At 36.9% G+C, this 27,119-nt stretch overlaps 1 protein-coding gene across 4 annotated transcripts; it reads right to left on the reverse strand.

The window, feature by feature from the left end:
* Nucleotides 1-398: 398 nt before the first annotated feature.
* On the reverse strand, nt 399-20,974 carry LOC103430250 (protein CHROMATIN REMODELING 5-like). 4 transcript variants are annotated; one of them, XM_029088683.2, is made up of 31 exons: nt 20,415-20,974; nt 18,790-19,574; nt 18,570-18,637; nt 17,699-18,112; nt 15,182-15,406; nt 14,936-15,019; nt 13,618-13,677; nt 13,425-13,528; nt 13,126-13,177; nt 12,886-12,949; nt 11,376-11,469; nt 11,184-11,271; nt 10,361-10,495; nt 10,090-10,281; nt 9,939-10,006; nt 8,598-8,691; nt 8,351-8,475; nt 8,194-8,257; nt 7,086-7,298; nt 6,249-6,491; nt 6,018-6,128; nt 5,777-5,863; nt 5,332-5,511; nt 4,987-5,067; nt 4,664-4,900; nt 3,052-3,207; nt 2,740-2,917; nt 2,461-2,642; nt 1,743-2,093; nt 1,531-1,624; nt 399-1,288 (listed from the first exon to the last, which is right to left on the reverse strand). In XM_029088683.2, the coding sequence occupies exons 2-31, from the start codon at nt 19,526-19,528 to the stop codon at nt 846-848; spliced, it is 5,226 nt and encodes a 1,741-aa protein (XP_028944516.1). In that variant the 5' UTR covers nt 19,529-19,574; nt 20,415-20,974; the 3' UTR covers nt 399-845. The 4 variants fall into 4 exon arrangements, with proteins under 4 accessions (XP_028944516.1, XP_028944518.1, XP_028944517.1 ...); XM_029088685.2 differs by having other exon boundaries at nt 18,570-18,634; nt 20,415-20,910; XM_029088684.2 differs by having other exon boundaries at nt 20,433-20,905.
* Between the last annotated feature and the right edge of the window lie 6,145 nt (nt 20,975-27,119).

The raw sequence follows: 27,119 nt of genomic DNA on the forward strand, positions 1-27,119 counted from the left end.
TACATTACTTTTGCATTGAAGTTTACCAAATATTTTTACACTACTTTTCAAACTCACCACACGTTTAAAAATATAACTTATCAAACGTTCGAATACTTTATTGAGTAGTGTAGTTGGTCTGGCGTCTACGAGGTTCCTCTAATCAGTTCATGAGAAACGGAAATAAAAATTGCCAAGAAAAATGAAAAGGAAGGAAACCCCGAAGCGGATGCGAGACCAAACCAGAACCAACCAACCAGTCTGACCGACTGAGGTAGAAACTTTCCCATATCCTAAAGCCATATCTCAGCCATTTCTTCTTGCTATAGAACCAATGAACGGTAAATAATAAATATATTGTGAAGTATAACTATAAATAACTCAATATAAAAATATAAAAAATAATAATCTCAGGGGAATACCAAAAAAACTACTTCAAAATTGATATTGTACACTTTCTGAAGGCGTTAATACATTCTCCTTCTGTATGTATACATTCTGTGAGTACGAAAACCGTCTCGCTAACCGGCCCTATTTACGTGAACACAGTACCAACCGAGCTCATCTTCAGGAGAAAATAACAATTGTTGCAAAATTCCACCAACCTTGCAGAGACAGACAATGCTTTGGGTCGTCAGCTCAGCGGCTCAGCCACGCCTTGTACAACGGTGCAAATCCCATTTGGTCGATAACTTGTTCCGATCATCTCAGAAACCCAAGTAGGATCTCCAAAAATTTATTCCCATGGTTGACGTAAAAAAATCCAGAGAATATATGTATGGGCTGTAGTTGTAAATGCCTAAGCAAGAGCCAGTAGACTTCACATCTTAAGCATCCGCTTTCCTCCTACCAATTTGTATGCCGAACTACTTAATACGTGATGTAAAACCTTGTTTTGTTGGTAAACCTGCCTGTCGCGTCCTGTATGGCCTTTCATTCACAGTGCGTTTATTTTCCGATGGTCTTGCACCAAGAATCCCTAATGAGCTTGGATCAGTTAACCGGGTACCATTATTCATATTTCTTTGAGATGGGGCCTGAACTTGGAAATTACTATCAGCTTCCCCTCTCCTTCTCCGTTTCCATGCTTCAAACTTGGCTGTATCATGACCTCTTTGCCTGTCCGAAGGGAAGGAGAAGGGAGAAGGGTCGCTGTCTCTGCCGAAGGGACCAGAAGCGGAGTCGTTCATGTGGGAAGGGCCAGCCTCCACATCCTGGTGCTGTTTAAGTTTTGAATATATTTGATGAAGTCTCTCCCCGGACAGATTTGAAAAGGTAGAAACATATTTCCACAAGCGCATGGTCATCCCTGTAGATGCGCACTTCGTTAATCTCTGACCTATTGGCTCCAATTTAAAACATACCCCATGAAAAGGGAAAACAATTTTGTCATATAAGCAGTCCAAGAGCTTGTCTAATGTAGGATCAACTATTCACGTAACACATTAACCTAATCAATTAAACTTGAAACATCTTGAAACATCTAACAATAGCAGAAACAGAAGCAATCAGCAATGACAAAAATAAAGCATACAAGGATGAAGCACATACTATCTTGTCCATACGGTTCCTCCTCATTTTCTAAAACAATTTGATCTATCGTTCGTCCAAGAAGTTGTAAATAACTTCGAATCTTGGAAAGCACCTGAAAAAAAAAAAGTAAAAAAAAAACAATACCAGCATGAAAATTATGATCTAACAATGGCAGAAAGACAAATTTATGATCTAAGCTGCACAAGACAAATTTATGATCTAAGCTGCACCTTTTCCTTTGGAAGATTGGCACTAGTCGTCTGCAACCGTTGAAGACGTTTCAAGGTTTTAGTTTCATCCTTCATCATCTCTTCACACCATTCCATCCATTTCTCCTCCTTGAACTTCTCATACACTTCATCATCATCCGACATTTCACCCTCCTCTTTCACTAAAGCTTCAACTTTCTGGGGTTTCAGTGGTCTATCCTTGTTCATTTGAACATTAACTCTAGAAGAACCAGTTTTTCCTTTCTTTAGCCCACTGCGAGCCAAAGAAACATTGACAGTAGTTTCCCTATCCTTTGAAGACTTACGACCCACTTTAGCATTTGCATTCTTTCCACCAAGGGCTGCAATTTCCTGGTTACAGTCATTTTATTCATCAACTCACGCAATATAGGAGCCAAATCATTTACTCACATTATTCAAGAAAATCAATCACATTCAGAATGGATCCAAAACACACACAAACTAAAGCACAGGCAAATAAACAGATGACAAGAGTTAAAAGCATTAGGATGGATAGGCTTCGACAATGGAGGATTCATCTTAGACCTTGCAATAAGTTTGACACAAATTCACAAGTACTTAAAACAACGATCATCTCGGCACACTCATAAGGTTTCCACTAAATTTACACTATCCGGTCAAGAAAGAATCATTTTTCTTTTTCAATCCTACTTCCTACTTCAGAAATTATAAGCACGGTTCTAAGTTTATTGCATACCATTTCCAAAAGAGCGTTAGCACGATCTCTTAAATTTGGAGCACGGGGTAAAAATGTTTCATGGTGTTGAAGTTCCACTGGAGCAATTTTCTTTGTAAGGCCAAGCCTTTCATCTAAACGTATCTTTTCCCAATTTCCAAAGCCATGGTAGTATATTCCAATAAGCAATCTTGCGTCATCAACTATCCAGAAGGCAAATATCAGCAAAAAGTAACCAAACTACTGTCTTTCTAGATGGAAGGGGGAAACTTAAATTATAAGAAAATAAGTAATACATACTTTGATTCCAACCACAACCTTTCGACCAATTTGAAGGTTTGAGGTACATCAAGACACGAAACTGAGCAATAGGATCGTCATATCGACTAATGCGTTTTGCCAGGTGCTGAAGTTCACGAACACGATTGAGCAGATCACCAGCTTTGACAGGGACACCAAAAAAATCCAGCATGGGCCCCTAATAAGTACCACAAATTTGTAAAATACATCAGTCAGCAAGTACTCACCCGCAACAAAAACATAAAACAATTAAACATAGGTATTCAAGAAATTCGAAACAAATATATATGAATAGACATTATCTAAAACAACCTTCGAGTCCAGACTCCCCACTTCCACTGCTTCTGTGCAGCCATCAATCAATGCATTAAAAAGCTCAACCTGTGCTTCAGTTGAAGCTGCTGCAACGGCACCACCAACCTCCCCAACTATCGAGGCAATTTGGCTCTCATTCCCAAATTTCATAACCTAATATAAAAAGAAAGGGCAGTGTTAAGATAATTATACATAAAAATATGCATAAATTTATAGTGGCATTTGAACAAATATGTGTATATATAAAGTTGCACAACAACATTTTCTTATCAAATGGGCTGCCTTGCCCTTTTTTTTTTATGGGTTTTTGTTGTTTCTGGTTTGTAAGTTATTTTTTCTACTTTTGAGTTGGTAACTTAGTGCTGCTTGTATCTTTGATACTTATGCCAGCCTTCCTCGTGGAATGGCTGTACTCTGGCCATCTTGCTTTGAATATGAATTACTTACAAATAAGTAATTAGACCATTATAAACAATATTTGAGAAATATTTGATAATTTCTTCTCTGTAATAAACAGTTTTTGAGTAAATATATCTGTTACAAGACACACTACATCCACCAAAAAAACACAAAGGAAAAGTAGAAGGAATGCACCAACACTTTGCACTTATTTTCCTGTCAAAATATAATCACAAGTTCCATTTTTCACCCAAAATTTCCATTGTCTGCCCCTTCACTTGTACTGATCAATACTTCAGTTGATATGTATGAGTTTCCAGACCTCTAATATTTCAGTTGATACTTCTTTGTACAAAACCTAATTAATGAACCACAACTACTCCTGCCCCCTTCTTTTACTCTAAAGAGAAAGACAAGCCCAACCCAACTATTATTAAGTCTAAAAATGTTCCAAAACCACTCAAAATTAGAAGGCATGAACAAAAAAAGGTTAATAATTTATTACTCCAGCCTGACAATTTAGTAATGAAATAAATTATTTATTTGCCACCGAAAAGGAAAGGCTAAACCCAAACACAATAGTTCTCAAAGAAAGTGGACTTTGATCATAACACTCAGCAAGAATACATCGACATAAAAGCAAGGTACATTTTCTTGCCACTTCGATTCTGAAATACATGTATCATAGGAAACAGAACAATCTATAGATATAATTACGTAAGGGAAATATATTATAGCAATGAGATGCACCTAAAAGAAACATCTGAAAAGGACAAAACCATTTGTGAGAAGGTGTCCAATCAGATCAAGTCTAAGACACAGTCTTTTGATAAATCATAAAATATGATGATCTTTCATATTAAAACCACAAAGTAAAAAATCAAAAAAAACAAAAAACATAAAACAAATATCCAAGAGGGACGGGTTAGTGTCGTAAAAAATACTGGCCATTTCAATCCAAAAGTGAAATGCTCCCCCCTACCCCAGTGTATTTTCTTTTCTTTTTTTCAAGCAGGTAAGAGTATGTAAGTACCCTTTCTGTATATATATTTGGGTGCTACACATGAAATATTATGAGCTTTCTCAAACAAGCAAATATGTGGTTATGGGTGGTTTGGATGGAGAGAATGAAGGATTTTCGACAGTTACTGCAAGGTTATGACTATAAAACTATGCACAACAAAGCTGCAACTTATAAGTAGGAGCTTACAGCACGAGAAAATCGCAATGCGTCTCTTTTAGATAAGTTCCCAGAAGACCATCTCCTAACTTGAGCAGATGCTCCGCCAATCATTGGAGCAGAGGTAACTGTATAATCTGATTTCCGCCTTTTCTGGACTCTTTCCTGAGGCTCAGATTCTTTCTTTTTTCTTTTATTACTTCTATCAGGCTGATCGGCTTCTGCATAGCTCTTAGTATTCCTTGTAGCACGAGGAGCAAGCGCTTCCTAAAAGAAAGTAACAAATACATCATTTTATCCGACTGATAGAATACTAGTATGGTAAAACAGTATACAACAGAAGAGATTCATACTTCAGCTTGGGATACTGCTTCTGGCTTTATCCAACGACTCCAAAAACTACCATCATCTTCACCAGTACCAAAATTTGCAACCTGGACATATATGTACCAAGACAAAACAAAGATGAATATGCTTTAACGTGAAAGTAGTAGCAACTATACAGCATCCCTCCATCACCATCTTTACTCAAAATTACCCCGAACCCAAGAAGTCCTGTGCCTTTGATTTTAGGCCACAGTGACATTGTGTTAAAGAAAAGAAAAAAAAAAAAAAAAAAAAAAAAAAAAAAAAAAAAAACTCCTGTGGGAGGGAACTCAATCAAAGTAAGGGAACAGAGCACAATGAAAAAAACATGCCTTAAAAGCACTCAACAATTCATTCCCTTCCTCTGCAGTTTCCTTCTCTTCAACCTTTTCTGCTCTTTCAAGAATCTCATCAATATCCATACTCAAGAGTCCTTTCTTGCTCTCTTCATCATTTTTGTCTTCCTTGAAAAGTTCCTCAGCCCCAAATCGTAGAATAGCAGACAGCTCATTCTGCAATTACGAAATCAAAAAATCAGATATATTAGTTATGCTCATAGAAAGAGAACAATTGGCGTATGGTAAAACTATATATGTGTGTGTATATAAATATATATACTGTTCCCCTTGAAGGTAATACATGTAGAAAGAGATCCATCTATAAGTGGAAAACCACAAATAATCTTCGAATCTTTCTGCTTCCATTTTCCCCACATTTACAAGTCCCTATATAACCCAACTGAATTCAGCACGATAAACAATTAACTCAAGTCCTTACTTTGTCAAATAAAGTCCCTTTCTTAGATTCTTTCTTCTCCAACCTACCCTCTGCATTTAATTTTTGAATCACCAAATGGTCAAGCACCTATGGAACACATTGAAAAAAACAAAACATATTAGATTGAATAAATGAACTCAAGTGAAAAATTGTATGCATAATGCATATGCAGATACTATATGTACAAACTGCACGGTTCAAATTTATAAATCATATCTCAAGATAAAGTTATGTAATGTACCATCTTTTTCTTAGCTCTCTCCAGAATATCTTCCTCGACACTTTTGCTTGTGACAAATCTATAGATGTTAACAACTTCTTGTTGCCCTATTCTGTGCGCTCTGCTCATTGCCTGATTCAGTCATTGAGAAGGGGAGGTTCAAACTCAGGTCTTCAGTGTGAAAGTTAGTTACACTAGCATGTAAAACTATGCCCATTGGTAGAGTTAAGAAAAAAAGTCTTTTAAATAAACCTGAAGGTCATTTTGGGGATTCCAATCTGAGTCGAATATTATCACTGTATCCGCTGTGGCAAGGTTGATACCAAGGCCACCGGCTCGAGTTGAAAGGAGGAAGCAAAAATCTTCACTACCAGGCGCATTAAAATGTTCCATTGCTTGGTGGCGTAAATCGGCCTTTGTACTCCCATCAAGCCGCTGAAATTGAAAACCTCTAATTGACATATACTCCGCCAGTATGTCCAACATTCTTACCATCTGCAATAAATGATTTCAATGATTAGTAGCCATAATATCTCTGTATCAACCAATTAAAATGATATCTCTGTACCAACCAATTAAAAGTAATATAGCATAATCTTGGAAATCTTGTCCCCTAACTAGAGTAAATAATATGCAGCTTGCATCAGATTCACTACAGGCTGGGGGAAAACAGACCAATAACCCCGGTACCTAAGCTGCCTGAGTAACTTTGTAGTCGTTAACTATTAACACATGCAATACTCCAGCATGTGGCCAACTGCTACAGAAACAAATATACAAAATATGTTGACACAGACACAAGTCATGTTTCCACACGAACAGCGTCACTCCCAAATCAAAGATCAAGGCACTAAAAGCATGGCAATTGTAGAGATTAGATAAGTGGCAATTGTAGGAACAGTAAAAGCATGGCAAGAAAGAAGGCCAGTAGTGTTATATCCTCAAACAACCAACCGATGATATTTCCCTACAAATAGCAACAGATATGGATTCCAACACTGAATTGAGATGGAGTTAGAAAGTGCATCGAAAACAACTCAACAAGATAAGTATGAGAAAACATTAAATCCAACTAAATAGTAAATAAACCTGGGAAAATATGAGAACACGGTGCTTTGTTTCATGCAATTTCATAAGAAGCTTATCAAGTATAACCAATTTTCCACTGCTTAAAATAATCCTCTCCAATTTACTGCCATCTTTAATACTTGAGTCCCCACCATAACCATGGTCAGCACTTTCAAACAGAAAGGGATGATTACAACATTTCTTCAACTCTACCACAATATTCAACAACGAAACCTGCAAAGGAAAAAAATAAGGTAAAAGAATGGAACTGCTATTATTTTAAACAATCACCGCACAAAGAAGAAAGAGATGGTAAAGGTAAAGCAGGTATTATTCAACTGATTACATTTTCTATCAGTAGAAATATTGCCTATAATTTCGTGTTCTTTTTATATGGCAATATTTTGGCAACTTAACTCCTATTATCATTAATTTTTACTATGTTGACTGCCAAGTTTCAAAGACGGAATTAAAGGAAGAGGGTGTTGTGAAAGTTTCAACACCAATTTTGGTGCAGGATTTCTTGCTGTACTTGAGTAAACTGAAAAGGTTTCAGTAATTAGCGGACCTCATAAGAAAAGTGAAGGGTGGCACTCCAATGTTGTGAGTCAAGAGACGAGCAAATGTATTTTGTGACATTTCAGTCTTTTTTACTCTTTTCAGAATAGAGGAAGAACTATTGCTGAGTGCACATAAAAAAGGTAGTATCAATGTAAATAAAATTTGACAGAGATAATTATTTATTAGCATGTCAGGCTTTTCCAAATTTCTCTTTTAACTCCAACGGTGTTTGGAAAATAATCATCCCCACATACCAAGACAAACAGTCTTCAATTTTCACAACAGTTCATTTCATGCAAATGATTGAGTTAATTTAAGGTTGAAAGATAAAACACAAATACAGTTACAGTTACAGTTACAATTAATTCTACACAAGGCAAAAAATTATTTTGACTGATATGCTAATTGCAAACCTTACAGTTACAATTAATTCAACACAAGGCAGACACAATCAAAGATCGAGTCAAATTTCCAGTTACAATGCCAAATTTTTTTTTACTAATATGCTAATTGCAAACCTTACAGTTACAATTAATTCTACACATGGAAGAGGAATGGGGAAAAAAACCTGATTCCCACGAACTCCTTTGTTCAAGTTATGAAAGTTGCGTTCCAAAATCCATTTATAGTACCTAAATTAAATAATTCAGAACCAAAGAGCAGAATGTCAAATCAGCTGAAAAGAGTTAATAAAAGACCACTTCATTACAAGTTCAATCACGTACTGTTTCTGAAGAGGAGACATTTCAACCCTAAGAATTCGTTCAATTTTAGGAGGTAAAGACTTTTCCACATCCTTGATAACTCTTCGAAGAATGTGAGGCCTCAATTCCATATGCAGATTAGCAAGCTAAACATAAACCCAAAACAAACATTAATTCATGGTATAGATATAACAATAGTTATCAACAAAGGTGAACATGAAAAATTCAGGTGCAGAGAGAATGTAAATAAAGTTTCACTGGACAATACCTCAATCTCATTGAATGAACTGAGATTCTTGTAATTCTGAACAAAATCATCTTTATTCTTGAACTTATCAGGGTCAAGGAAGTGAAGCAGAGCCCTGAACAATAATTGAAATTTACCAAAAAAGAAGAAAGAAAAAAATATGGAAGGCATTGGAAAACTCATGCATGACCCATGGTATCGGTGCTAGTCAATCAACTCTTTCAAGAGAAGATAGGAAAAATAAAAAATAAAAGAAAAAACTTTACCCTTACCAGAAAACAACTCAAGAAATGATTGTATTTAGGTCAAAGGAAACCACAAAGAGGTTGATCAAGAAGACCAAACCAGAAAACAGAAAACAAACACGCCTTAGAAAGCTAAAACAAGAAAACACCCAGCACAAACAGACACTTGAAGCCATTAGAGAACAAATGCTATCCAGTCTTGCCTAAGCAGAGAGGGAGAGAGAGAGCGAGAGAGAGAGAGAGAGAGAGAGCGAGAGAGAGAGAGAGAGAGAGAGAGAGAGAGAGAGCGAGCGAGAGAGAGATTTCCTTACAGATAAGGGCAGCCAGAAACAAAACTCAATCCAAAACCTCCGTGAAACCAGCTCGCAAAATCCTTAAAGACCCCCAGATAAAATAAATCCAAAATTTACTCAGATAGAAAGAAAATTATCTCTATCCCTCTATTTCTCCCATCCCCTCCATTTCGTCATCACCCAACACCACCAGCTTGTTGTTCTCCTCATTCTCTACCTCCAAACAATCGGAAAGAAGCATCCCCCCTCTTCTCATTTTCCATCCTCTTTCTCTCACACTGAATCCAAGGGGTGGCTGAACACCTCGGATCGGAGCCGCTCATGGCACCAATTGGATATGATACAGAGGAAGAGAAGAAAAAACGAAGAGAGGAGAAAGAAAGGAGAACAAGAGTAATTTTGGGAGAAAATAATGTGTAATGGTTAGGGTAAGTGATGCAGGCCAAGAGAAAACCGCTCGCAAACATGTTCAGAAGGATCCCATATGATATGAATTGTGCACACCCCACCCCTCTTAACGTATACATAGGAGAATAGAGTAACTTTTGGACCCAAATGCTTAACCAAGCACACACACAAGAACATAAAAAAGGTCGTACCCAGTGCACAAGGCTCCCGCTTTACGCAGGGTCTGGGAGAGGTGAATGTCGGCTAGCCTTACCCCCATTTTATGGAGAGGCTGCTCCCAAGTCTCGAACCCGAGACCTACCGCTCATGGGCGAAGGCACTTGCCATCGCACACACACAAGAACATAAGCACTTAAAAAAACAAAATTAATGCATGCACAAGCAGAAATATGAGAATAAGAAAACAAATCAATTACCATAACTCCTCTACGCTGTTCTGCAAGGGAGTACCAGTTATAAGCAACTTGTTCTTCGTGCTAAATTCCTGTCAAACCACCAACGCATCATTTAATGTAAGACGAGTTTAAACTTGATAAAGGTGTGACAATTGATTGGCTGACTGCATACCAAGAGGGTTGTGTACAACTGTGCCTCACTGTTCTTTAATCTATGAGCTTCATCAACCATTAGATAATTCCACTTGATCTTGGAAAGAACAGCCTTATCCTTTAAAACCACCTCATATGTCGTCAATAGTGCGTTAAATTTTATAGGCCGGCCTACTATTTTATCATTATTAAATTCATACTGTTGACAAACCTACAATCAAAGAAATTAACAAACAGATCAATAATTGATATATGAACCTCATACATGTGTACAAGAAAGCAAGTCTTACCTCTCGGCTTGCACGAGTACCAACATACACAATAATATTCATATCAGGGAGCCACTTCCTAAATTCTTTGGCCCAGTTAGACAAAGTGGATAATGGTACAACAACAAGAAACGGCCCATTGATCTGTTGAGCATTCTGCAAGAATGCAAGAATAAAAAATAAAAAAAGAAAGGTTAAAATCTCATGTAAATTACAATCTCACGTTCATTTTTTTGAGAATATTGCGTTTAAGAATGGGAAAAACAAGAACAAACTCTGGAAATCGAAAAACAAACAACCAAGATAAATAACACCAAGAATTTACGTGGTTCGGCAATATGTGCCTACGTCGACGGGACAACAACAACATCTTTCACTATATCAATAATGAGTACAACCAATAATCTTGCCAAATCTCTAGAACTAGGACTTGTCGAAAACCTGAAAGAACAAGAACAAGAAATAACCTCTCTTTTCTTTTCTCTCGTACACTTTACAATATTCTCTCACTCTAATCCCTTGAGTGGTATACAATTTATTGTTTTGCTCCCTTCTCAAAACTAGTACAATAGCCCCTTTATATAGACATAATAAAGGTCTTCTTCAATAAGGATTACTAATCCTAATTGGAATCTAGTTATGAATCCTTCTCCAATTGAGAAACTAACTCCAATTGGGAAAACAACTCCAACTAGGAAAACAATTTAATCCTCTAAGACTATTAATTCCCAATAGACTTAGGACAACTTATCATGGGCTGAAAAAACCCAACACATTTGAAACTACGCTAAATAATATAACATTTTACAAGCTAGTCAGCAAAGAGTTTGGATTTCATCTTCACCTGTAAAAAACCAAGCATTGAAACTGATTGAACAGTTTTACCAAGACCCATTTCATCAGCTAAAATGACATTGGTATCATTCCTCCAACTGCAACATGCAAGAGCTGCTGATTAGAAACTTTCCAAGAATGGCATATTAAGGAATCCCTTTCCAACGATAAATGTGAGATAGAAGTAATAAACAAGCCATGCCTATTAACAAGAAAATTCAAACCCTCAAGCTGATAATCACGAAGCTTTCCTCCCTTCAACCATTCCGGCTGTTCCTCGAGCTTCCGTAGACTTCCTAAACATCATTAACAACAATTTTAAAATAAAAGAAAAATGATCACAGTATTTCAAGAAGAGCAACAAAACAAATCAATACATAGCAAGAAAATGAAAGGGATGAAAATGGAAAGAGCAAAAACTCGATAATATATACCTTTATAATCCTATAAAATATTATATGCCTTTTGTATATAAGGAGAAAAAGGAAAAATACTTCGATAGCTTATCCATTTCATTATTACCAAGAAGAATAACAAAACTAGAGGAATTGGGTTAGTGCCTAGTGAATAGGTTGCAGTATTGTGCCTGGTCAAGGGGGATCCTTATGGTAGGTCAGATGACTCGGAATATACTTTAGATAGTCTTCAGTATCTGTCAACATCAGGCCTCCATATAAGGCCAAGGAGTTGGTTTGGTAGTCCTAAGTAGTATGTGACTTTTCCAGAATTTGAGACACTGATATGAAATAGCACGAGGGATGAGTATTTCCTTCCAGGAAATCCATGTATTATTGTCAGCATACCAATATATCCTAAATACTGTATAGAATCAGATGAAAATGCAGACATTTAATGTTATTATTGAAAGGTATTTCGCCAAAATGAATAAGAGGAAGAAGAAAACAAAGATGATGAGGAAGAAGAAAATCAATTATCAAACCCATAGTGTGGGAGTTAAAAGACAAATAACTTTGAACAGGACATGAACTGTGTAACTATTAGATTTCTAAGACAAGAAAAAGAATAATCCCTGAACTCATTCGAAAATGATGGCCAACATCTAACTCTGCCCTACAGTTCATTTACTCCCACTCACTTATAATCTTAAAAAAAAATCTTCAATTACACACCAACCAAATGTTTCAAAAAACTGCCAACACCAAACAGCCCCACAAAGCTCTAGCTCCCCCCCCCCCTCCTTTTCCTAGAAATTCTCAAAAATTTATAAGCCAAGCAATTTTCTATGATTGGTGAGGGGAATGAGAATTGAGCACTGATGTGTCAAATACGTATTTTAAGATGATTTTGGTTTTTTTTTAAATAAAATTCAGTAACTTAAACCTTATACTAAATCTAAAGCGAAAAAGTAGCACTTGAGTAATGAGGTCAATCAAGATTTAGGATCAATGACCCATTCACTGCTCAGACTCAAGAAAATAAAGTAAACACCGCCTTAAGAATTTTAAGGTCATTGCCTTGTTTAATTGATACTCAATAAACAGAAGTTATGAATTAACTGCAATGTTTTTCCAGCCATTTCTGGTTGTATGCTTAAAATTTGATGTTCCTATCACAGAAAGAGAATGCAATGACTACCTTGCTAGCAAAAATGAAAAACAAGAAAATGCCATGACCCAGGCAGTGAGAATTGAAAAGGAAAAAAATATGCAAACGAGAAGATGATAAGCTAGTTCAAACACTAAGGCCCAAACCTTTGCTCCTCTTGCGCTGGAGATCCACCATTTTCCCTTGTACAGCCATTGCAGCTTCACGAGCCTGCTCATAATAACAATCCACAACCAAAGTTACAAGCATTAGAAAAATCTAATCATGTGCAACTGTGTCCACTCGTGAAAAAGTTCACCACACACTAAAAGAAATAACCATCAATGTTCAGGTGACCTTCAAATGCATGAAAATTAAAAACATGAAGATTGAAGATAGAACACTACCTTGAACTCATCGATAGCATCTTGTGCAAACCCAATATCTACATCCTTCTCCCTACCATCAGATACCATTGACAAATATAAGCATTCATTATTGCAATTAGAACTGAAGAAAAGCCATAGCACCAGAGAGTCAAACACTATTTAAGAAAAAGCACTGGGAACTTGTACAATTAATTTAGCATGAATAGTACAATTTTAACCCAAGCATATACGAAAGAGATAGGCATGATATACAAAATGAGCAAATAATCTGCAGTACTGGACAGAAAATGATTTTCAATAAGTCAAGCTTAACTTACCATGTTGCTTCAGCATAAGACAACCCTTGCCACTTGACTAGATACTCCGGACCCACATCACCAGAGCTATCTTGCCTGATGCGGTCTGCAATTATTCTCTCCACCTGAGAATCATTTACAAACCATTGTAAGCAAATGAGAAAAATGTACTTTCAGAAAGTAAATCAAAATTGTGAAATGTAGGAAAGCAAACCTGACTATTCTGCTTGATAAGATCCAAGTCCATTTCCTTGCTCACATCATGAACCTCAATCTAGCAAGCATATACATAATCCCCCAAAAAAAGATAAATGAGCTACTTCACATGAAAACAAAAAATAATAAATAATAACAAAAACCATAAAATCTGATGCGATCTATTACATGGAAAGTCAAATATCAATTACGCATGGGAAAGAATCATGATGCATTTTATAAATGAAACATTTCCACAGAACGTGTCCAATTTTAAAGTCAATAGACTTCAATCAGATTTTTTGACAACAAACTAATGCCAAAGTTAAAAGATATTCTTAAGGTGGCACCCAATTAACAACTATTCTTAAGAGACTGAGAATCTAACTTTCACAATATTTAGTTAGGAACAGGGTTTAAGGCTCTTCCAGTGTAAGTCCTTTCAAAATTAAAACAAAATCTACAGTTTCTGGTTCACTAAATTTCAACAGAAAAACAAACAGTAAACACAAAAGGACATTGACAAAATTCTACGTCTAATGCCTCACTCCTCATCCATTTCATATTTTTCATGTTTTGAGCACCATATTCTAATAACATTACAGAAAACACCTCATACTTGCCCTTACAAACCTGTTTCGAAATTTAAGGCAGAATATGACTATAGGTATACTGCCTTTTTCTTTATATCACAGAGCCCCATTACAACAACAACAACAAAGCCTTTTCCCACTAAGTGGGGTCAGCTGAAATAAAAATAAAAATAAATTTATAATACAGGGGTCAGGTTGTCCAGTGGTCAGACTAGGGAAAACATCATGTTTTTCATCAAGGACAACAAAAATAGGGAAAACACCATGCTTTCATCAAGGAAAACAAAAATAAAGCAGCAGTCCAATCATGAAATAAAGCCTGAAAAGAACTATCCCTAAACTCAGAAGATACAACACCAAAGGGAAGCCCAAAGGTCCCAAAAAACTCCACTTCATCAACCCTGTGCTTCCACAAATGTATTCCTCTACATTCCCACAACCCATAAGTATTTTTGTACAGTAAATATTAAGCTATGCCCCTGTACTATATGCAAAAGAAGAAGCGTTGGCAGACATTTACTGAGCAAAAATACTTCAGATTAAAGTATTACATTTCAATGAAAACATTTGTGTCTTACAACGAATATGTCATTTTAAAAATTTGTACAGCGCACAGTGAGCTCTTCTTGATCCCATCTTAAAAATAAAAAACAAAAAACAGAAAGAAAAGGGAAAAAACAGTGGCATGTTCACTTTATGAGTACTTCGGAAAATAAATCCATGTTGAAAAAGGAAAACAAGTACCTCCTCACGTGATATTGTGTTCCTGTACCTGGCATCTTCCATCACCTTTTTAGTGTAATTTAAAACCTTCTTAAAACCGCTAAGCTGCAAAATAAAAACCAAAACATAGAGCATCTTGAACAACAGATTGTACAAAAAATCCAAAAGATAAAGTTACAATACCAATACATTTGACATAATGTATCTAATAAATTAACTCAATCCAGTGCTTGTGCATAACCAAGAAGAAATACTATAGAGCATTACATTTTGTAGCTCGGAAATTGATTTCCACTGACAGTGCAAATGGGACTGCCCTTTCCATTTAATCAAGAACTCCATATGATTCCAATCTGGCTCAGAATCAAACAAGTGACTTAATAGGATAGGATCCGTTGATCTATTGTTCCTGAGAGCATCTTCAGCCATGCCTTTAGGCTGATGCCAGAGCACCTTTTCAATATAGTCACCATCCTCTTCTTCAATCTCCTCCTAAAAGAACAGATACAAAATTAAATGAATAAATCAAGCATCAGAAATAACAGAACAAAATTTTTAACATACAATCAATGAGGGATAACCCAAACTAAAGCAGTTAGACACTAGCAACTACAGAAATAAACAGATACACAATAGGCATGGAGCATCAAGTGCAAGAAAGTTCCCTGCCCAATTACATGTTCTTTATGGTCTGGAGCATTCCATTATGTAAATAGAGAAAGACTCACACACGCACTTCTGCTCAACACATTCATAATAGAGGTAGCACCATTAATCAGATGGAGATCAGGAGATCTTGGATTATTATAACAGGGGAATGATCAAGCTAAAGAATAAAAACCAGCAAAAGCTTCTCTTTTTTTTATCCTGACATGAACTGAAAAATATAATGTAATATAGAAAGATGAGTTACAAGAGGTCTGTCTCAGCATAACAAACTACCATAGCATCACAAGAATTAAATTACCTTCAAGTCAACACTCCTATCCGCTCAATATGAATTATAAATTCACAAGCAAGGGAGTATCCTATTCAACCGCATTATCGAATATACTTGTATGCCACTGAAGCTCAAGAGAAAATTTTATAGGACGGCAATAAGGCCGGCAATGTTGTATGGCACAGAATGTTGGGCGGTGAAGCATCAACACGTACATAAAATGGGTGTAACGGAGATGAGGATGCTTCGTTGGATGTGTGGGCACACAAGAAAGGATAAGATTAGGAATGAGGATATCCGAGGTAAAGTAGGAGTAGCCGAAATTGAAGGAAAGATGAGAGAAAATCGGTTACGGTGGTTTGGACATGTGCAAAGAAGGCCTACTGATGTTCCGATTAGAAGATGTGACTACGAGATAGAGGTCCAGGGCCGAAGGGGTAGAGGAAGACCTAGGAAAGCTTTGGAAGAGACTCTAAGAAAAGACTTAAAGAGTACTTGGATCTAACGGAGGACATGACACAGCACCGAGCGCAAAGGAGTTCTAAGATTCATATAGCCGACCCCACTTAGTGGGAAAAGGCTTTGTTGTTGTTGTTGTAGTTGTTTGTATTCAAAACAGTCCACATAAAAACAGAACCTAGAGATCACCAATGAGTGAACCTTTCCTCATGGCCCCAGAACCCAAAAGATCCTTGACCAGCAAAGAGACCACAATTTCATGGCCAAATGCACCGCTAAATACAAATTTACAACGTGGAAGAGGAAGGCCAACGCTCTTGCCAGCATATTTGAACAAATATACCACATCACAAAGACACTAAGGGTCTTCTTTCTTGCTGCACATTGCAAGTAGTTTTCCTATGTGCCACCACATGCAAGAATTTGGACTTTGAAAGTCTTCCAAATCATCCTATCCTGGATTAGCAAAGAATCATTCTAATCTAGAGTAAAGAGAATATTACAAACCGAGGAAAACTAAACGGAACCCTAATATGCAACATATTCAAAACTTGTCCAAATTTTTTACCAAAATACAAAAGCTCTAGTGGAATTTAACCTGAATATCACCAGCTTCACAATTTTAATATGCCCCAATTTTTAATGAGATGGAGAGAACCAATTACATGATTTGATATCCATCAATGCAACTTTAATATATGTATGCCTAACAAATTTCTTAAACTTCAATGATGCACCAATTACCACCCAATCTCCAACTCGATCCAAAGGGACCGCTGTATTTAGCAAAAACATGCTAAGGAACCAAATTCCACCAAGACCAGCCATTCTAATATTTAACATAATGGGACACTTGAACATAAAGATTCATCGTAGAAATCCTTGAGCTCTTTGCCTTCCTTTCCTTTTTTATTCTTTTGCGAATGAAATCTTTGTCTAACCTATCTTACAATGCACACAATTACACATTCATCCAGTACGTTCCTTCGAATGTTCTAGAAACAAGCTGCCTATACACATTAGCCTATGAGTTTAAACTGTTTTAAACTACATCTCCACTGCACTTTTAGAAAACTTAATCAAACCAGCAGTCCACCTTATTGCCAAAAGAAATTCCAAATTCATTTGCATTCTAATTTCTGTGTTACGTTACTTTTTCCAACTATAGCTTTTGACAGTAGATAAGTAGCAAAAAAAAAAAAACAAATCATTACATGACAAATCCTTAACATAAAAACAAATCTTATTTCACTTAAGGATGTCTAGGCTCAGTTTTCCCCAATGTTGCACAATTTCCAATGTGAGAATCACACATGCAAATAAAAGATGTGATCTTAAATGGTACCAAAATACATGGATGTTAGATCACAGAAGTAAACAGATACCTTCTGGGACTTCTTTTTCTTTCCTTCTTCCACTTCATCGCTTCCATCACTTTCAACATATGAGACCTTCCTAACAGACCTCGTAGAAGTTCGCACCTCACCATTTTGTCCAAGAACATTTCTTCGGCCGTTACTTTTGCGGGTATGTACACCTTTCCTTTTGATACCTTTAAAATCCTCGTCACCATCACTCTCAGAGTCCTCCGCTGAGGACTCATCATCATCAAAAGATGACTTCCCTCTTCTTTGGCGACTAGACGAATGATATGATTTGCGTTCCCTTGTCGATTTAGCATCACCTTGATGCCTACTCTTAGGTTTCTTTCCATAATAAGAATCATCTTCATCTGAAACATCAAGCTCATCATCACTATCATTGTCTTCATCAGAATCTTCACCATTCCAATTTTTATCCTGGTGTCATCAAAGAACAACTTCATTAGTGTACTGTAGAATGACAAAACCACTGAATACATCACCCAATGCAAAAGACAGAGAGACGGAGAAAGTGACAAGTATACATGAAAAAATAAACAAATAGAACACTATTCAAAGTAAGTCAACAAATAATATAACTGATTTTTTTTTCTTTGAAACTACCCTCTTGAAAATTATGCACTACAAATTGCAAATAATCTTCCAAGGTTAATTGACCATAGGGGTGCATGTAAAGCTCTGTTCCTTATCAGTTAAACACTCAAAAGTAAAAATACAAAGTTAGAATTGGGAAAATAAAGTGAAAACGGCAGTTGCAAGAAATGAGGCTCTAGCAGAGCGTAGAGCCATCAGAACAAATTTTTATATAATAACTTCTGACAACTTCAAGCCAGCAAACTAATAACGTAAATTTACTAATTAAACTGATTATCACCTTCTGTGCAGTGCGACCACTCCCAACACCATAGTCAGGTTCAAAATCTGCATCATCAGGATCATCTTCTGCAAAGAAGGAGAATGATGAAGAGAAGTAAAAAATTACTACATCATCAAAATATTAAAATGATAAAAGGTATATAAGAAATGAAGGATCCATATTCCTGCCCAACAGCAGCAAATTCTAATAAAACGAAAAGATTTGCAAAGCAAATTACCATCTTCGTCTTCTTCATAATCAGCATCAGCAGCATCAAGATCTTCGTTGGCATCATCACCATCTTCAAAATCTTCAATATCATTTCTAGAAGTTCTATGATGTGCATGGTTACTGACTGAATTAGGCTTTAATTGTGGCCTAGAATTTGACCCAACGGAATGATGAAACCCTCTATAGTGCATCGATTCACTCTGTTCTTCCCCATCCTGCTCATAATATTCATCAGATAACATTTCATCTGCAGGGATGTCAGAATGCCCCCGTTGTCCCTTGCTTACCTTTGGCCTGCCATCATCTTCAAAATCTATTCTATCTTCCCCGACATCTGAAGAATTATCTTCAGATCCAACAGCATTTCTGTGGTCCGACCCACTTTTAGTTTCCTGACCAGAATCAGACCCGCCCTGTGAGTGCATAGGCTGACAGTCCTTCCAAAAGGTCGAACCCCACTTTCCAGCCACAGTTGTCCTCCTCCCAGAAGAGGGCAAATTGGAAACTCTTGTACCCATACCCTCATCTGTTGCTACCTCATTGTGCAACCTACTAGCATCATCATGTTCACCTTCACTTTGATACTGCACATCCATGTTGATATCAAATTCCTTTTCACAAGATTTTACATCCACATCATCATTCCCTGTAGAACTGTGAATTCTTTCAACACTTTTTCCCTGGGTCTTTTCTTCGAGGACACTTCGTGAAACAGTGTCTTTAGAATAGTTCCTAAAAAAAGCCATCAGTTCTCATGGAAATTCTATGGATTCATATTAGCAATGTCTGCACCTGCAAATAGCAAAAACACCGGTCAAAGTGGAAACAAGGTGTTTCCATCATTGCTCAATTCACAACAAATAAATTACTTCAAGTGTAGGCCAAAATAAATTAACATTCTACATGTGAATCTGAGCATCGAAACTGAAAACCTGGAGAACTATTCATATAACAATAAAAGCAAAAATTTGAATCCTCCATCAACCTGAGACAACTAAAGAAAACCCAAGAACGAACATCACAAACAGTTACTTAAGAGATAATGAATAACTTTAATGGGCTAGGACCAAACATAACATCTTGAATGAACCCTGTAAAATTACATTTATAGTATAATGATTGTATACAAATTTTGAAATTCCTTTTTTCTTTCTTCCCCCCACATATTCTCAGCATACAGGCTTAGTTTGTCAGTTCAATTACACAGTGTTGACTTTTAAAACACCGGAAACAGTAGATACTTCGGACCCATTGCATAGACATAGAAAACGGGAAGAAAAACAAACTGAGTATATCAATACCGATACTCATTTAGTAGACACAACTAAGCACCTAAACCCCTGCAAAAATGCGAAAACTGACTAAAAATTCAACAAAATCCAACTCGGTAACAAAAAATTCGTCAATGTCACAAGAACAATCATGTAATCAAGCCAAACAGAGCAAGCAATAGATCAAAGACCGAACTCGCACACTGGAACAGAATCAACCGCCAAGAGCCCTTTCAAATTTCTACAAGAAAACCCTAAATACGAACCGCAACCCTAAATCCATGCCTAGAAACCCTAGTTTCAAACAATTCACATCGAAAGGAGCAAATCCTAACAAAGGAGCCGATGATTGAGAGCTTACAGAGAGAGCCAGACTCACGCTGTAAGAGCGCCCCCAGGAAACAAGGTCAATACGGGGAGACAGAACTAGAGGTCTGCCGTGTGCGCAGGTTAACAATCTTGCGCACCTTTTCCTACGTGCACTCGCCGGCGAATGACCCGCCGGGAAAAGGATACTGGTTTTTTTCGTTTTGGTTCTACGGGCCCGGTTATGGTCGGGCTTTGTGGTGGGGAAGCAGCGATGGCGGCGGCGGATAAGATGAGCCGAAGATTAGGTTACGATTTTAGGTGACGGCGTCGTTTCAGATTTATCTCGACGACGACGATGACGACGGGGTTGTGGTGGCGGAGGGGGTCAGTTTCACAGAGAGAGTTTATAGAGAGGGGGATATTATCAAATGAATGGGTAAAAAATGAAAAGAAAAAAAAATTGGAAGGATATGCGAATTTTGATTTTCTTTCGAGAAACGTGTTTATAGAGAGAGAGAGAGAGAGGGAGAGGGAGAGGGAGAGAGAATGTGATTTTTCATTTTTAACATGGCCAATTTGTGGGTTTAATGTTAGTGAAGGACCAATGGTGTTAAACCGCATGGCGAATTTTGTGCAGTTTGATCTTTTCTTTTTTGTTAACGACTATTTGGACAAGAGTGGGCACGGTTTAGTTTAGTTATGTTAGATGTTATTTGAGATAAAAACAGAAATAGAATCAAACTATTTGGTTTTGCGATTAGGTTTCAAACGGTTTTAGTTTCTGTTTGCGCCACTTATAGGCTCATTAAAAATTAGCATTAATGCAAGTATTCAACATTCAAACAAATTCAAAAAAGTTCAAAATCTAACCACTTAGTACTACAGTATAATGGTAATCCTCTCACTTATTACAGTTTAATGGTATTCCTCTTCACTTGTAAGTGAGAGATCTTAGGTTTGATTATCGCCAAATGCAAATTTGAACCACATTATTACTAACTCATTGTGAGACTTAGCCACCCCCTCCATTAGTATAGATAATATCATTTCTTAAAAAAAGTTCAAAATCTAATCGTTTATAAACTAATGTCTTATGGCACGAATACAACCCAATTGAAAACAATTTCATGATGAACACCGTACTAAAATTCAACTTACAACAGAGTTCAACATCAAATACCTTATAACATTACCTAGGAGTGTTTAGTCTAATGGTCAAGCCCTTGGTTTGTTACCAAGAGGTCTGGGGTTCGACACCTCCCAAGGTACCCACCTAGCAATTACTAGAGTTTCTTGCTTCCCAAATGTTGTGGCATCAGGCGAGGGAGCCTAGTGGTTAGTCAGGTCAAAAATCCAAAGACACTAGATTCTTAAAAAAAAATAAAATAAAATAAAAAGATACCTTATAACATTACTTTAGTACAAGCATACAACCCAATTGAAAAAGTTAAGTTTATCATACTATAAAAATAATGTTTAACGTCAAAATATCTTATGACATTAGTACGACCCCAAAAAAATGAAATTGTTCATGCAATTTACCAAAAAAGTTTTGGTGTTTCAAGTCACTACTTTGAATCGTTCAACTTTTTCTCAATTCCTTTCTTTTAAGCACTTACTCTTTGAAGGTTTATGAGGCCTTTGAACTTGAGAATGCGATGCTTGAGAAGACTTTAGACATTGTAAAAGTAAAACCGAATAACTAATTACACTTCAATACCTAATTAGGTATTAAATTAAATAATATTTTATAGGGTAATAGAAAACCACCTCAACTATGAGTTATATCACAATCTTATACCTTATGTTTTAAATATTGCAATATCATATCTCATTTTACAAGTTAGTTACAATGTTAGACCTTCGTTAAGTTTACTGTTAATTTAATGTTAAATGACGAAGTGGCAAGCTGAGGGCCACTTCCTCATCAAACAAGTGAAAAATTAATTAAATGTTAATAAGTTTAAAATAAATTAACAAAATTAAAAATAATGAAAAATAATGAAATTTTATAAGCCCTAATTTCCCCACGCCAATATGTGGCTCCAAATTGCGACCCACAACCCCTGATTTTCCAATTCAAATCGCAGTCGCAGGGTACCCAATCCACCATTCTAACTCCACCAACTAGAACTCCAACAAGAGCAGCGACTCCCCACACAACTAAAATGCAATCGATCCTGACAAGTTCTTGCACCCGGTCTGAATCAAGTACTTGAATCGCCGAAATTCTAATTGGTTGAGACAGGTTATGCAAAATCGACCGGCGACCTGCAACTCTCTAAATTGAATTGGGCTTGCGGCTAAGACAGGTTCTTTCACCTAGCGCTAGACCCGCCTCCCCCGTTTGTCAAAGATGGAGCAGGAGTTGTGCCAATCAAAGAAGGTGAGATTGCTGGGTGACGACGGGGTGTGGTTGGGAAAGTGGATGGAGTGCGGGGTTTTTGAGACGGTTGGGTAAGAGTGGAAGAAGAGCCTGCATTTTATTTTATTTTTGGAAACTAAAAGCTTGGTGTTCTCTTTGGGAATATATCAAAAGAGAGGGGAAGCGAATGAGAAATGGGGAAATGGGATGAAGGAGTGGGCAAGTCCGGAAGAGGAGGGCGGGTTTGGTCTAATCTCACACCTAACCTCGATTGCTATGGCAGAGTGCGATGGTTCTTCAGATTGACTTGCAGGTGGCAGGTTGTTGCAACGATGGGTTATTTTTGGCTTTGAGATTGCATCTAGGTGGGAGAGGAAGTGGTGGTGGGGTTGGGGGACCGGAGGGGGAAGATGAAGATGGCTCTTTAATCTTTTTCGTTGTCGCATATTATTTTGAATTAACTAATGTAATTATATTTTTAATAGATTTCTTTTTGGCATTGTTAAATTACTAAATTTTTTAAAATTATTTTTTTGTTACATGGAACCAAGGAACAAAATGCCGATAATATCGGCGATACGGTACCGATATTTTAATAGGTATTCAACGGATTTTCGTCAAAATATCGCGATATTATCGATAATATCCATAATATGTGATATTTCCGAAACTATCACGATATTTTGGAACTATGCTACTCGGAGAAGAACCGGGGAAGAACGCCGGAGCTTCTACAACTCCGGCCAACTATAAAAGAGCACCTTCGACATCGATCTAGGTATCAAAATGAAATAGAAGACGAGATGAATGTTTTTATAAATTCCGTTTGTCGTGAAACGGTCGGAGGTGTTCGGAAAGTTCGTCGACACCCACGGCCTCGCCGGAGATGGGTGTGCCTATTTCCGAGCCGATTTCGTCCCAAAAACCTCGCAAAAACACGATTTTGAACTTAAATTTCACATATAAGCTTCAATCTAGAACAGAAAGAGACAAACCCGAAACTTACCTAATCGGAGAAATTCAAGAACCTCGCCGGAGTTCCTGCGTTCGCCGAGTTGTGATCGGATCATATTTATATATATTTTTACTTCAAATTCACTCGTCTTTTCTTAGTTAGTTCCTTATATTTTTGAGCTATTTACGTTATTTTTGTGTTTATAGGATTTGTTATGCAAAGAAAATAAAAATAGAACAAGTGAAATTTTATTCGTGAAAAGCAAATTTAAATTACAATATTGCTAACCCATTGTGACGCTAAATGATAAACCAATATTTAAACTATATATTTCATCATTTTATATTTCTTTTCTTGTCTAATTTATTTGGAAGCTTTAAGTATTTATGATACTTTTGATATATTGTGTTTGTAGGAGTAACATGATCCAAAGAACTTATTTTTCTGCTATGTGGGGCTGCTAGAAACTAAATGAAAATAAAAGGAGAGCATCGGGAGGAGAATATAGAGGAAAGCAAGCTGCCTTTGCAGCTGGAGGAAAGCAGGTCAGCGACAAAGGGATCCAAGGAAGTCAGAAGAATTAGGGGACATCAACTGGCAAAGCAGAGGAAATGGAGGAGTCCACACTGGGGACGGAAAAAGAATCCAAAGAAGGGGAGAGAGACTGGCAGATCAGAAAAGAGAGGGGGGGAATAAATGCTGCCTGCGCAGCGAGCAGAAAAAGGGAGGGATTGGTGCAAAGAAAAGGCAGCGCCTGGAGGGACAGAGGGATAGACACGGGAAAGGAGAAAACAGGAGAAAACAGAATAATAAAAAATAGAGAGGAGAAACCGATGGGGTTTTGAACGAAGAGAAGCAGGAAGCTGCCTGGCAGCTAGAGAGAGAAGCCCTTGCGCAGCAGGCCCTTGGCAGCGTGATATAGGCAGAGAGACCAGCAGAAAACCGAGACGTGAGAGAGGACAGCAGGCAGTGCGCCAGTGAAGAAAGCAGCAAAGCTGCCTTGGGCAGCTTTAATCAGAAACAAGCAAGGCACAGAAGCAGAAACAAGTAGGGCACAGAGAACTGAAACACTCTCCTATCTCGGTTAAATCTTTCCAAACTTATATTTTAATTTCTGGTTTAATTTGAAAATAATGTGTAACTAAATTTATTTTGGCTAGAGGTTAATTCGAAACCATGAATATATTTGTAATATGAATTGATTACCTTCAGTTGTGATTTCTGAGTTGTGATTTAATTTGCTTAACTGCTTGATTGATAACTTATTTTTGTATGTCGATTAAGGATGCATACTTAATTTACATGCATGAATTTGATGCTAGAATATAAGTGAATTTCACCTAATCGTTATGAACTTATATTCACAAGTAGTGAAGGTTGTTATCCACAATCGTGTTAAGTGAATTCTTGGCAAGAGTATCATGCTTTTCATAGTTACGAATGCCTCGTCAATGCTTATAGTTTTCACAAAGTCTAATGATCTTTGATTGTATCTTTATTGTGCTTTTCACGTAGAGGACTTTTGAAGAATGTTTTGAATTGTTGTATGCGTTTTCCCGTCCAATTCAATAACTTAAGGAAAACTTGAAGATTAAAAAAGTGCTGTTCACGGTTAATCTGAAGTGTTGAGATTCACAACTTATTGAAAGAACAACTGGAAATCAATTTAGGTTGCATATGTGTCATGTGTAGAGAAGAACCCTCTAACTAATCCATCACCTATCCTTTCACCTTAATTTCATGTTTTTGTCAATTCTGTAATTTATTTAAGTTTAATTTACTTCTCGTCAAAACCAAACCCCCCATTATTAAATTATTTTATGTAGTTAGTTTTCTTTGTTGTTAGTCTTTTAATTCAATTTCCGTCCATTGCAGTTCCTAGTGTCTAATTTGATTGTTTTCATTATTTTGAGTTATCCTAAGTGTGTTTTGAGTTATTAGAGTTTTTAGCCTAGTTTTGTGTCCTTGAGTCTTATTTAATATTTTTAAATTAATTTAGAATAGATTAGCAATCTCTCCTAATCCCCGGCCTAGAACGATACCATACTTACATACTTTACTACATTTGATAAAAAGAGGGTTTAATTTTGTGTGTTAACTTATTTTTCACATCAAATTTTGGCGCCGTTGCCGGGGATTAGCAAAGTTGCTAATCCCTTGTCTTAAGTCTTGTTTAAATTGTTTAGTTTTTTTTTTATTTTATTTTATTTTTTTATTTTTATTTTTATTTTTATTTTATTTTATTTTATTTATTTATTTTATTTTATTTTATTTTTTTAATATTTTATTTTTTTATAATTACCCTGTTTTGTTTACTTATGATATTTGATTTAGTTTTATTTCTTTGATATCAGGTACTAAAAGAAGTAAGACATGGCAATTGCTAATCTTCAAGCTCAAATGGCAATTCTTACTTCTCAATTGTCACAGTACATCGAAAGGACCACAATACAAAGCACCCCTACATTCGATGTGTCCTATACGCAAGGATATCAAGCAGATCAACATCCACAAAGGAGTTGGGAGAGTTATCATGATCATAATCAATCAAGGAACAACTTGTTTTCTAACACGTATAATTCAGATTGGAGGGATCATTCAAACACTATGTGGTGGGAACCTCAACCAGTTCAACACGAAGGATATTGGCAGCCTATAATGAGTTCTATTCAAGCCCTGCTCAGCCACCACAACCTCATACACAATATACCCAACCAAACTCAGGTTCGTCAATAAATTATGAACAAATTCTTAATGAATTAAATTCTTTGGCGCAGGGCTCACAAAATCAAGCCAAGGAGGCTCAACAAGGAGAATATTGGCAGCCATATGAGGAGTTCTATACAACGCCTATGCAGCCACCACAACCTGCCCCGCAACAATTCCAATCAAATTCAGGTTCGTCAATAGATTGTGCTCAAATTCTTGATGTACTAACTTCTTTGACGCAGGAATCACAAAATCAAGCCCAAGTGATGAGCGAATTGAAGAATCAAATGGGAGAGATCGCGGAATTCATGGGGCAAATGCAAGAACAAAGTGAAGTAACTGACTCAACTGTTGAAATTATTGAAGCTATCAACTTGGAAAGTGGCATAGAGGTTGGAGATGAACCCAAGATGTCCAAACCAAGCCAAAACATGGATGAACAGTTACTGCTCGAAGAAGAGGAGGATAACAAGGCCACGACAAAGGAAGAACCACCATTGCTGCAGCCTACCCTAGCCCCAACACCCTTGCCGCAGCCCCATATGCCCTCTATGCAGTCCACTACAACCAAGGTAAGCCCAAATTCAATTCATCCTGACCCCGTTTTACTAAATGTCTTTATTCCTTGCAGGATCATGCAATCCAAGGAAGAAGAGGGTGAGAAAGGCATCTTTGAAACCTTTCCAAAGAATCAAGAGAAAGAAGTGGATGGGGAATGTCTAGAATGT

This window comes from Malus domestica, chromosome 11 (assembly GCF_042453785.1).
Source record: "Malus domestica chromosome 11, GDT2T_hap1".
Taxonomy (NCBI): Eukaryota; Viridiplantae; Streptophyta; class Magnoliopsida; order Rosales; family Rosaceae; genus Malus; species Malus domestica.

Excerpts from the sequence above, each read along its gene's own strand:
- LOC103430250 (XM_029088683.2), bottom strand. The coding sequence starts at position 19,528 with ATGGCTTTTTTTAGGAACTATTCTAAAGACACTGTTTCACGAAGTGTC. Across the intron at positions 13,178-13,424 it reads TCTTATGCTGAAGCAACATG|GGAGAAGGATGTAGATATTG; the intron begins GTAAGTTAAGCT and ends ATCTGATGGTAG. Across the intron at positions 1,289-1,530 it reads GGAACCGTATGGACAAGATA|GGATGACCATGCGCTTGTGG; the intron begins GTATGTGCTTCA and ends GCGCATCTACAG.